Source organism: Chenopodium album, chromosome 3 (assembly GCF_948465745.1).
Source record: "Chenopodium album chromosome 3, dcCheAlbu1.1, whole genome shotgun sequence".
NCBI lineage: Eukaryota > Viridiplantae > Streptophyta > Magnoliopsida > Caryophyllales > Amaranthaceae > Chenopodium > Chenopodium album.
Genome location: NC_137836.1, coordinates 15,745,616 through 15,759,197, shown reverse-complemented (window position 1 = coordinate 15,759,197; position 13,582 = coordinate 15,745,616). Strand labels below are relative to the sequence as shown.

The 13,582-nt window shown below is 36.9% G+C and overlaps 1 protein-coding gene across 1 annotated transcript; it reads left to right on the top strand.

The window, feature by feature from the left end:
* The first annotated feature begins 8,270 nt into the window (after positions 1-8,270).
* LOC145623864 (ACT domain-containing protein ACR10-like) lies at positions 8,271-12,153 on the top strand. Its single transcript, XM_081676749.1, has 6 exons — positions 8,271-8,733; positions 9,191-9,412; positions 10,185-10,290; positions 10,534-10,867; positions 11,177-11,461; positions 11,591-12,153. Exons 1-6 carry the CDS (start codon positions 8,580-8,582, stop codon positions 11,726-11,728), a joined length of 1,239 nt encoding a protein of 412 aa, XP_081532875.1. The 5' UTR covers positions 8,271-8,579; the 3' UTR covers positions 11,729-12,153.
* The last annotated feature ends 1,429 nt before the right edge of the window (positions 12,154-13,582 follow it).

Here is a 13,582-nt window from a genome sequence, read left to right as displayed (position 1 = left end):
GGAATCATAATAACAACCTAGACATGATTTCTATATCATAATATCAATGCAAACAATTAAAGTACTTACTTGGATGCCTCGTACCTCTTTCTAATAACAAAATACACGCGTTAGTAACGGAGTTCTTATGAGGCTATTTATAGAGAAAATCAGCCAAAAAGATATAAAAACAAACCAGAGTTTCGACGTGAAAAAACGAAGTTAGCGCCAGACGCTGACATTAGCGCCAGACGCTAACGCTAGCGCCAGGCTTAGTGTCAGGCGCTAATGTCTGGCGTTAGGCGCTAACCAATTTTTTTACGCGTTTTCTAAATTCAGATAAAATTTAACCGTACAGGAGGATAAAGTCGTATTTTCCTCAAAAACACTCTTTTATTCTGATTAAAATTCCAAAAGTCAACAAAAGTCAATTTATCAATGCTAATTGAATTGGGAATGAAAAGAACCTTCTAGAAGAATCTAGAAGACTAAAACCACTCCTAATTGCATTAGGAATGATAAATCCATATTAGGTCCTCCTCTAGATCATTGGGCCGCATATAAGGCTCAAACCGGACCCGGTTTAGTAATTTGGCCATAACTTCCTCATTATTCATCGGAATTAGGCTTATAATATATCATTGGAAATCTCTTTTCAATCCCCCATCCAACTACACCATTATTGTACCCTTGCTATGAACCAACCAAACTGGATTGGCTGTTTTCTTAAAATAGGTTTTCAAAAACAGAGAGAAAAGAAAAGAAATTAAAACTATCCGCAACACTAGACTTTCCACAATTTCACTTCATTCGATTATGATTCGACGTGAAAGGTAATCATCACCGGTTTTGGTTTTGGGGAGACACAAATGGGTGTCTACACTTCCCAACCTCCATAATTGACTAAGTTGAAGTATTTTTTCCCTTTTTTTTCTTTTCGAATCTTTCTTCCTCTCTCTTTCACTTGGTCAATCTACTTCTTTCTCTAACTTATCCTCAGATTTAGGGCTTTTGTGTGCGTGTAAGAAGGTGATTGAAGGATGAGGTCCTACTGGAAGCAGCTTCAACTACATTGCTGAAGTGGAAGCTTAAAGATTCTCCTAACACCAATTGACAGGTAAGAACCCTTTTTTGTACTTGTAGTGGTCCAATAAAGCATCATTTGTGGTCAATTTGCAATATTATACTGTTAATGTGGGCAATTTAGACAAAATTATTGTTTTAGTAAACCCTCGTTTTCTGTGTTTAGATTTGTTAATTTATTCCCTAATTGTGCAATTAACTAATCATGTGTGGGTATACAATAATGTGGTATTATGTGTTTGTTTATAATTGTTACTTTGTGTATTGTGTTGGGTGAATTAAAAATTGATTTGTTGTTTGTTGGACTTGCTTTAATTGTAGAAATATGGATGGTGAGGATGAGACTATTGACATTAAGCTGAGGTTATTTGGAGGGTTTGTGGAAAAGGAGCGTAGGGGGAAGAAGTATTTGGTTTATGAAGGTGGGTTTGTTCACTGGAAGTATGTTGTTCCAGTGTCATATGTGAGGAGTGTGACTTATTTAAGGTTTCTATGTAATGAAGGGTTAATAGCTTTAGGGTTTAAGGAGGCTCCTGAGATTTATAGTTTGTGGTATAAGGAGAGGGTAAGGAATTGGGAAATTGGGAAGAAGAGAATTGATAATGATGATGATGTTAGGGGCTTCTTAGAGTCCAAACACAATGAAGGACATGTGGAGCTGTTTCAAACTGTGGGGTTGGAAGAGTGGGGCAGGTATCACCCTCCTGAAGTTATTTTGGATAACCCAACCACATCCAACCCATCTGCAAGTGGATCACATCCACCCCCTTGTAATCCAACTGACCCAAGTCCAAATGATAATGGATCTAGCCCATCAAATTCAAACCCATCCCACAGCAATCCCTCTCAAACACAAAATTGCTCTAAATTAAAAAGCCCAACAAAAACCAAAAAGACCCCAGATTTGAGCATTGTGCCAGTGTCTAGGAGTAGCCCAAGGTTGAGTAAGTGTACTAAGAGTGAGGCAGCTAAAACTACCTTACCTATAGCAAAACTGAAACCTAATAAAGCTAAAAAACCTATTCAAGCTAGTTGAAGGAGAAGCCCTAGGTTTGTCAAAGAATCAGGGGAGGAGGGGGTTGTGAGTGGTGTGAGTGAGAAGGGGAAGGGTGTTTCTAGTGAGGTGAATGAGCAGGAGAAGGGGAACAAGAAAAGTAAATCAGTGAGATAGTGTAAAAAAAGCTATTCAAGGATGAGGATTGTGGATCGAAGTCTGGTTCATCTTCTTCTGAGTTAAGTGATTTAGACATTGATTAGAAGGCTGGTGAAGAAGATTTGGATGGCAGTGAAGAGGAACAGGAAGAGTGGCATATACAGACCAGAAGAGGTCTAGCAGAGGTGGTGGAGAAAAACTTAAAGGTTGTTGATGTTGGTGAGCAGTCAGATCAGAAGCTGAATCAGCTAGTGAAGGACATTGGGTGTAAGAATCTTGAGCTGCAGGATGAGGACAGTGATTCAGATGAACTGAGGTCTCTACATGGGTCAGATGAGGATGAAGATTCAAGCCCCTGGTTCAGAGAAGACACTGACTTCAAAAAGCCAGTTGTTCTCTTAGACAAGCAGAAGTTCACAAGCAGTGTTGTGCTTAGAAAGGCACTCAGAACTCATGCTATAGAGAACAGGTATGAGTACTACTATCTGCATAATGGAGGGAAAAGGATTACCACATTCTGTAGGAGGAGGTGCAATTGTGAATGGAATCCAAAGAGAAGCTAACTGCCTCTTTGCAAGTGTGGTGATGAGGTGAAGAAGTGTGAGTTCAAGGTGTCAGCAAGGAGGTTGTATGACAGTTCAGCTTGGCAAATCAAAGAGCTAAGGTTAAATCATAGGTGCATGAGAAGCAAGATGAATGCTTGTATGTTAGCTGAGTACTTGGCAGAGAGGTATGTAGAGGAGTGGAGAAGCAATCCTACATGGAAAATGAAGAGCTTCAGAGCAAGGGTGCTAAATGAGCTAGGAATACAGATTGGTTACTCTTTGGCTTGGCTAGCAAGAGCCAGAGCAAAATTGATGATTTATGGGTCAGCTTTAGAGCAATATTCAAGGGTTTGGGATTATGGAAAAGCCGTGCTTAAGTATAATCCAAATAATGGGGTGTATGTGGTAGTTGAAGGTGTAGACAGACCAGAACCCCCTATTTTCTTGAGGATGTACATCTATCTGGCAGCTTTAAAAAATGGGTTTAACAAAGGTTGTAGGCCTCTTATAGGCCTTGATGGTTGTCATTTAAAAGGGGCCTACCCAGGTCAGATACTGGTTGTTGTAGGCAGGGATGGGAATAATCAGATATTTCCCTTTGCTTGGGCAACAGTTGAGGTGGAAAACAAAGAAACCTGGGGCTGGTTTATGGAATGCTTGAGGAAGGATGTGGGTGATGTTAGTGGTGACTTAGGGCTCACTTTCATGAGTGAAAGACAGAAGGTGATGTTATTTACACTCCACGCATGCATTACACCTTTTAATTTTCTTTTTTTAACTTCTTATAGTTGATTGTGACTAACTGTTTTGTTTGATTTTGTAGGGGCTACTAAAAGCCTTTGATGATCTTGTTCCATTAGCTGAGAAGAGATATTGTGTAAGGCATATTTGGGCTAACTTTAAGCTCCAATTCACTGGTTCTACTCTCAAGGAGCTTTTCTGGAATGCAGCCAGAGCAACTACTTTGGTGAGTCGGTAGATCCTTGAGTAAATTCTTCCAATTATATCATGTTTTGTGTTCTTAGTCTAGTTGTGAACTATTTTTGTTTGTTTATGTATTGTAGTTTGATTTTGAGGTTGTCATGGAGTCTATAAAGTTCTTATCAGAAGATGCTTTTGAGTACCTAGCAAATATTCCTGCCAAACACTGGTCAAGACATGCCTTTGATGATTTTTGCAAGTCCAATATGCTTTTGAACAATCTTTGTGAAACATTTAATGCTGTTATAAAAGATGCAAGGGATAAACACATTCTCACTCAGATGGAGTGGTTAAGGAATTACATGATGAAGAGGAACTGTGAGAAATGGGAGGGAGTTCAAAAAGTAGATGGGAAGAACATGTCATATGTGGGTAAGGTGTTTGGTAGGATAGAAAAGGTAGCAAGATATTGCATAGTCCAGATTTCAAGGGGGGACAACTATGAGGTGAAATTGAATGGGGACCAAGTCACAGTTGACCTAGGACTTAGGCAGTGCTCTTGTTACCACTGGCAGTTAACTAGGATCCCATGTGTACATGCATTTGCATGTATATTAGATAAAAGAGTGGACCCCAAATGACTATATGGATGCTTACTACAGTAGGGCCACCTATGTTCTAGCCTATGAGGCTGCAATTAACCCTATGCCAGGACCCAAGCATTGGGAAAGGGTGGACCTCAGACAACCAGTTCCCCCTCCAGGTTATGCCAGGCAGGCCAAAATCAAAGAAAAGGAAGCTTGAAAAGGGAGAGTGTGCATCTGGCAGCAAAGAGCCTCAACCAAAAGCACCTAAATTTCAAAAAAGGTTCAGAAACTGTGGTCAGCTTGGTCATTATGCAAAGACCTGTGGGAATGAACCTAAGACTGAAGCTGCAAATTCTGAGCCAAAGTTATCAACCAAACCTGTCCTAAATACACCATGGTTGCAGGAACAAAGGAGAAAAAAGGCACAAAGAGCTGCACATAATGTAAGCTTGTGTTTTAAGTCCTATCTTGTTTTGTCATGTTTATTTATGTCAAATATATGTATCTCAGTTTGTATTCTTATTGCCATACAGACTGCAGCTGGTGCAGGGCCATGGAGCATTGCAAATAGGTCATTCCCACAAGAGCAAAACCAGCAGCAACCACCTATTGTATCCACTCAGCAATCTCAAGCATCTACAACAACAGCAGCACTACCAGTAAAGAAGGGAGCAAAGGGCAAGAGCAAAGTTGTTTAGTTCAATTATGTACCCTTTGTAGCTTGTGTTTTAGTGAATGAACAATTTGTAGTATCAACTTCTGTCTGTAATGACTTATTATATTATTTCTGCTAGATTTTGGAACAATTGCACAACTTTACATTGCAATGATATGAAATTAAGTCAGTTGTCCCATAAATAATTGTTGCATTATTTATTCATAGCCATAGTTGTTACAATTTGAAGGAGTCCACTATAGTTCAGCTTAAGGTTACATACTACTAAAATTCGGTCAAATTGCGACCGTTTTTTTACGACTGTCATTAAAACGGTCGCAAATTATAATATTTGCGACCGTTTTTAAGGCGGTCGCAGATTTGCGAGCGTTTTTAAGGCGGTCGCAGATTTGCGACCGTTTTTAGGCTATTTAACAGTCGCAAAGTTATTTAAAAATTTCTTTAAAATAATATACATGTTAAAAATAATTCTAAATAAAAACAATTCTATTACGAACGCCAAAAACGGTCGCAAATTGCGAACATTACGACCGTTATAGAAACGGTCGCAATTTGCGACCGTTCTTAAGGCGGTCATAGATTATAATATTTGCGACCGTTTATAAGGCGGTCACAGATTATAACAATTTGTGACCGTTTTAGCGGTCGTAATTGTTTGTTTATTAATTTTTAAAATAGGGTATATAAGGGGCTTAAGCTTCCCACCAAACTAACCCTATTTTTTTTTTTGTTAACAGCCGCTCCCCCCCCCCCCCCCCTCTCTCTCTCTCTCTCTCTCTCTCTCTCTTCTCAGCTGACCCTCTTCCTCCATTTTCCTTATCTCCACTCTATCCTTCTCACGCCCCTCCTCTTTCACTCTCACCTCCTAATTCTCCTCTTTCACTTCCGAAAATGAAGCAAAGCACTTGAGAATTGAAGAATAAGAAGCTGGAAATCGCTGCTCATTCAAGATTTGGCTCAAATCGGAAGCTTCGCCGTCGATTTCCCTCTCCTCCACGCTGCTTGCCACCGTCACGACCACACACTGTAACAAGACCTCCATCGTCACAAGAACAAGACTAAGAGAAGTCAAGGTTTTCTAGATCTGATAATTAATTTAGGTTATATTGTTGATCTAGATTTATTGTTTCTTATTTCTGATTATGTATAATTGTTTTATTGTAATTTTAGTCTTTAATTTTGAAAGATCTATATTATTGTTTTATTTCTACTTTGTGTTGTTTATTGTAATTTTAGTTTATAATTTTTGAAAGATCTATATTATTGTTTTATTTCTGATTTTTGGGTAAATTTCTCTAATTTGTATAATTTTATTTTCTGATTTTGTGGGTAATTTTCTTAATTTTTTATAATTTTTGTGGGCGACGTTGGGTTGAGGTGGTTTCGGGTTAGTGGTGTTGAGGTGGTTTCGACTGAGCTGCATTGGGTTGAGGTGGTTTTAGGTGAGTGGCGTTGGGTTGAGGTGGTTTCAGGTGAGCGGTAGTTGATTTATTGGTTAGGGTGAGGAGTTGTGGTGGGTAAAGGTGGTTTGGGTTGGCGGTGGTGGTGGGTTAGGTGGTTTCAGGTGAGCGACGGTGGGTTTTCGTGGTTAGGGTGGGCAGAAGTGGTGGGTAAAGGTGGGTTTGGGTTGGCAGTGGTGGTGGGTAAAGGTGGTTTCGGTGGTTGGTGAGGCTGGATGCAAAACACAGTAGTGCGATTTTTCTTTTTTTTAAAAAAAAATTAGCGACGGCTTATGGCGGTCGCTAATTCCAAAACTTGCGACCGCTGACATAACCAGTCGCAATTTTTAATTTTTGCGACCGTTTTCTAAACAGTCGTTGAAAATAATAAAACGGTCGCAATAAAGATTTTCTGCGACCATGTGAATAACGACCACCACCTTACGACCATTGACGGTCGCAATTACTGATTGCGACCGTTTTTACTATAATATGCGACCACAACTAACCACAACTACCGTCAGAGACGGTCGCAATTTGGCCAAATTTTAGTAGTGACATAACCACAACTAACAACAACTAACAGCAACAAACCTAAGCTTACATTAGCACAACTAACCTAAGCTTACTTAAGCACAACTAAACCTAAGCTTACTTAAGCACAACAATCCTATGCTTACTTCAGCACAACTAACATCATCCCTAACATCATCAAAACACAACAAATGACAACACCCACAGCTACACACCCAAAACATTTCTTGTTCTGCTGCCCTTCTTTAGAGTACCTCTTCCTGTCACCATTGAGAGCTTTGCACTTTAGCTTCAAGTTGTCATTCTCAGTCAGAAGGCACCTTCTTTGTCCAGTAAGATCCTCCACTTCTCTTTGCAGTGAGCTTATCTCACCCTTCATGAGGTTTTTGTCAAGGATCAATTGGTTGATCACATCCCTTTGCCAATCAGTCCCATCATCTACATCCACCCAATCAAAGCTCTTGCAGCCCCTTGTTTCTGTTTTGGGATCATAGAATTTGCAACTCAAAAACTTTCTGCCTGGATTCTCTCTTGTCCATGAAGTTAGCCTAGCCATGGGAATACCTCAGTCACACTTCTTGTATTTTGAGGGTGAGCACCTAACCAAAGCCATAATTCACTGCATATTCACAACATTAAGGATACATTAAAACATTAAATACTATAATTACCCACCAACACTTTCAATTTCATGATTAATACACCCAATTAAAAACCCCCAATTTAACAATACTCTCAAGAACTCTAATTTATTTTCCAGAAATTAAGTATCAAATGACACCCACTACAATTCAATTAAAGCCAACACATCATTCCTATGTACAAATAAAGTTTCTAATTAATCATATAACTGGAGATTACTGGCCTAAATTGTTCGATTAAACCAAATAACTAACCTTTTCCGCTGCGCAATTCTTCCCTATTCAACCCAGCAATCACCAATAAACCACACTCACTGAATTTGCTTTTGATTGTTTGATTGAATTTGTGTTACAATTTGAAGAATTTGTGTATTAATTTGCTCCAATTGATACCAGAACGATTGCAATTAAGGCAAAGCATAAAGAATCGTATTTAAATGGGAAGAAAAAGGAAGTAGCCGTTGGAGTGGACCCCACTTCACAGAAACAGTAACAGAATAACGTCGGTGGTAGTTAATCTAACGGTTCATGTGTTTGAGTGGTAGTAAAAAAAAAAAAAAAAAAAATCAAGGGATAGCAAATGTGAAGCAAGGAGCTTTTCCTGATACTAAATGTCAAATTTTCCAAAAAAAAAATTCAGACTGAATCATTTCTGAATATTCAAATTTTGAAAATGGAACAACACTAATTCAAGTAAACATAGAGAGTGTCACAATCAAGCAAGCTTCAAAGATTAAACTAAGTAATTTACAAGAAAAAGTAGCAGCCCACTTTCTGCCTTTCTCTTTCTCTTCTCTATCCCCCTACAAGTTTACAGCACATGTTTGTTTCCTCATTTGCAGCCCCCCTCTCTCTTAGGCTAATAGGCTTCTCTCAAAATAGACAACTTTTATGTTATCTTCTCCATCTTTTATCTTAATTAAGTTTTTGATTACTTATGTATTAACCCATTAATTAAGAGATTTATATTTTTTTTGCTATAATACTTAATAATTTAATTTTTAAATAGTGAGAGAAAATTATGGGTATATTGCAAGATGATGTTGTGATTTTTAAGGCACCAGAGAAAGAAGGAGACCCAACTATAATTACTGTTAATTGCCCTGATAAACTTGGTTTAGGTTGTGATCTTTGCCGCATCCTCCTCTTCTTTGGATTCTGTATTACCAGAGTTGGTGAGTCCTTAAAACCTTAATAAAAATGAAGGGATTTTTTTTTTTTTTTTTAATGTTTTATAATCTTTAATATTGTCTTAAGTTGGTTAAATCTTGTGGTTTTTGGATCATATTTAGTAAATTGCTTCATGGGTAATTTATAGTTTGGTGTTTTTTTTTTTTTTTTTTTTGGGGGGGGGGGGGTGCGGGGGGTGGATTTTGTATTTTTATTTAGGAAAAAAAAAAATTTGGGACTTTTTTCAGTTTGCAAGTGTTTTGAAATGTCAAATAAATACATTGCATGTTGGGCATTTCTGATTCAGAAAATGAATATTTCTAATTTCCAATTAAATAGTGCAAATGAATATTTTTTAGGGGTTTTTATTAGAAAATATTAATTTGTTGTTTTTTTTGGTTGCTAGATCAATCAAAGTTTTATTTTGGGTTTCTAATTAATCTTTATTATTTTTTGATGAAGATTTTGCAACAGATGGGAAATGGTGCTACGTAGTGTTATGGGTGATGGGGAAACCAACAACAAAGTGGGGTTTGGTGAAGAAGAGATTGGTTGCAGCATGCCCTTCTTGTTTTTCAGCTTCTGGGATTTCTTATTACAGAGCTGAGTTGTTGCAGCCTCCTAAACCTCCTGATGTTTTCTTATTGAAGTTATGCTGCCATGATAGAAGAGGGCTTTTACATGGTACATCTTCATATTTTGCTTCGCCTAATGTCGCAATTTATTGGTAATATAGTCTGATGTTGCTGGACGAATCGCTTGCAGCAATTTTTTTCCGCTTTTATTCTGTTTCTTTGTAAATTTTGTGCTATGTTTGTGTAATTGTGTTGCTAGGTGGATCATGGATAGAGTCATGGGTCCTTGGTTTGTATTATCTACATATGCTTGAGATTTAGAGCAAAAAAAGCGATGATCACAGCCTTTTAAGATATTTTTGCTCTAACACAATATAGGAGTCCTAATTTTCAATTTGGAGATCAATGGTCCAGTTGGTCAAGTATTTCAGTTTAAGTTGGATTCTTGGTTTCCAACCTTACTTCTTGATTTTGTTGCATTAAAATGCATAGTATGAGCTTTTCCATAAGGCACAATGTCTAATCAATATGGATTCTAGAGGTCATAGGCTTATGAGGTCTTGGCCTAGTGGGAAAGGCCGAAGACTTGTGTACGATAGGTGGTAGGTTTAAATCCCCACTCTCCCATATGTTATTTGTAATGTCCTTGTGGCTCTGATATAGAGATACTTGTAGGGAAGGGAAGTTGTGGTAAATATCATGAAAGCGATTATTATTATTATTATTATTTTTTGTGTAAATGTGCACATACAGTATAATAGATGTCTACTTAAAAGTGTTAGTTCAATGGTGTTCTCACTATTCTGATGGTAAATTAAATTATTGTTCTGTCGTAAGTGGTGCTATTCTCTGACATTTGTATCTTTTTTGTTTCATGGAAGATGTCACTGAGGTTTTGTGTGAGCTCGAGCTCAATATACTGAGAGTAAAGGTATCCACAACTCCAGATGGGAAAGTGTTGGACCTCTTTTTTATTACAGATACCAGGTTTGGAAGACTTCACTTCATTTTGTGTGATTTTAGTGTGTACTCTGCCTAAATAATCTTACAGTTCATAAATTATCTGCTGTTGTTTTTACTGATTTATTACTCAATAACTACCATTATTCTACTGACATTATTACAACTACCATTATTATAACATATGTTTAAAAGCTAGTGACTATCTTGTTTATCTGTTATCTGGAGCTCAAGTAATGACAGCAAACTTTATTGTAAACAAATGTACAGGGAACTGCTGCATACCAAAAAGAGACAAGAGGATACCAAAGAGTATTTAAAAGAGATTCTTGGAGATGATGTGATGTGTGACATTGAAAAGGTCGGCTTAGAAGTTACTGCCTGCTCACAAGCATCTCCGCTTCTTCCTTCTGCAATCACAGACGACACTTTTAACTCTGACATACCCGATAAATACTGTAATGGAACTGGTCTTTCCAACTGTGCATCCGTCACAATAGATAATACTCTTAGTCCTTCTCACACTCTTGTCCAAATTGCTTGCCAAGATTATAGAGGTCTTCTTTATGACCTGATGCGTACATTCAAGGATTATAACATCCAGGTAAGACAAATGCTTCTTACTCCTTGTAAATAAATATTGTGAGTTGTGACAACTTAGCTAACTTTTCTCAATTCATATTATATGTTATATAGAGATATTAACATGCCATAATTTTGTTTGAGTATGCAATATTGCTGATATATCTTTTAAATCTAAAATAAAAGATTTAGTGTCTGTTATTTCTTTTAAACAACAGATATAGATCATGTAATGGACTGCAGGGAGTATATAACAAATTGGATTGGAGCTAGAGTAATTTTGAAAATTAGTGATGGATGTATAACAGTATAATTTTTTTTTGGTTAATAGATCTCTTATGGGCGAGGCACCATGAAGCAGAAAAAGAACTGCGAGATTGATTTATTCATCATGCAAGCTGATGGAAAGAAGATAGTTGACCCTAGCAAGCAAAACGCTTTGCGGTCTCGTCTATTAATAGAACTAGCTCGACCACTTAGAGTTGCTGTTGTCAGCCGTGGCCCTGATACGGAGTTACTGGTTGCAAATCCAGTGGAGATATCTGGAAGGGGGAGGCCTGGAGTCTTCTATGATGTAACCCTTGCTCTGAAAATGCTGAATTTATGCATCTTCTCGGTACTCGCTTTGATTATATTAATTTCTTGTTCATACATCTTAAGTTTATAGCAAAAGATTCTCAACACTTCTGTTTTTACTTCATATACCATATTCAGAACTGACAAGCATTTACTTGCAATTTTCCAGGCTGAGATCGTGAGGCACGTCATTGAACATCGTGAATGTGAAGTATACCGGTTCTTGCTTCAGGAAGGGGACTGCTTATCAGTTTCTAGGAATAACATTGAAGAGAGAGTATGGAACACATTAATGGGCTGGGAATGATGAGTACCATCATCTTTTTGCCTAAAGGCATGCCTCGGAATCTGTACATATACACTAGACAACTGTATTTTACATGTAAAGCGTTACCATTACCTACTGAATTCTGACTTGATGTATAGTTCATGTAAGCTTAAGTAGCAGGGAAGAAGAAAGCTACGGATGGATGAAGCCGTGAAGGAGATAGAGACAGAGAGTAGAGACGATTAGGATTAGTCAATTAGCCTCAGAGAAAGTACTTTCATATGTAAAGGTAGGAGAGGGGGGAAGATGTAGTGCCATTGCTCAAGATAGTATGTTTCTTTTTCTTCTCTTTTTTGGATGGAGAGGTGGAAAGGTTCTTGGCCAAAGACATGCATCCTGCTGACTATGCTTTGCTTGTATATGGTTTTGTTGTGCATGCAATATATGGGAAAATGATATTTTTACATGTTTGTCTCAAAATTTTTAGTTGTTTTCGTGTACCTAATACCCTATGTTACTTGGACACGGCATTTTGGCCGGCATACCCGGGTCGATACGACGCGACACCGATCCGGGTATGAAATCCGTTCCGGATACTCCATTTTGCTCTCGGGTACGGCGGCCATTGAAGGAGTTGAAGCTTTGAAGAAGATGAAGACGGTTCTCAAACAATTTCGAAGATGAACACGGTTACGAGTTTACGACGGCCATTGAAATACTTGAAGCTTTGAAAGTTTGAAGAATTAGATGAGGATAGGAAGAAAGTGATGTTCAAGGAGGTTTTGTGACTGTAAAATTTTTACAGTTGAAGAAGATGAACCGTTGAAGAAGATGAACCGACTCTGAAGCAAAATTTTGCTATTGTATTATATTTACTTTACAGCTGTTAATTTGTGGGCAGTTGTTGTTTCCCAATAAAAGTGGTACAAATTACTAGTATTAGATTATTACTAGTTTGTTGGCACTACTTTGGCTTCCCGAGCAAGGTTTCGAGTGTTTTTCTTTTGAGTGTTTGTATATACAGTACTATTTTTGATATATTATGGACAAAAGTATTGGAAAAATCTTACAACTAAATTACTGAAGTATATTAAATACAAATAATATGATACACTTTATTAAATAAATGGAGTATATGTATAACTTTTATTTAATTTTTACACAAATGAAGTCTAATACTCTGTAATATTTTTTCAAAGAAGAAAACCGATACTAGAAATAGTAATTAGATGGAGTTTGTCTATATTTGAAAAACAAATGAATTATAATAAATGATATTTGCTACATTTTTAAAAAGAAACATTTTTCAAAAGAAATATTGTGTATAAAGAAATAAATTAATTTTTATTTGCGGCGTAGCCGCAAAATTTTTTATATATTTTTAATATAAAAGCTTAAAAGCTTGATTGATTAGTTCAATGGTTGGGAAATCACGCACATCCTAATTTTTATTTTTTACTAGAAAATGAGATTATAATTAATTGGTGAAATAAAAATAATTATAACTAGCTAATCGGTATCAACATCATAATATTTACCAATGATCGAATCAATTTATCGAATCAACATCATTATACTTACGTAGTAGTTTTAAATAAAACTAAACAACAAAGGAATCGTTTATAATAAGCTATTAGCTAACCTAATAAGAATCCAATAGAACGAGATTACCGAATCAATGTATTATCAATTTACCGATTGATCAATATCTAATTATGTATTGAAACAACATTAGTAAGCTATTGGCTAACCTAATAATATAAGAATCCAATAGAATGATATTACCGAATCAATATATTATCGAATTATCAATTGATCAATATCTAATTATGTATACAACATTACAAGAACAACAATAAACAAGAAAGGAATCGTTTATAATAAGCTATTGGC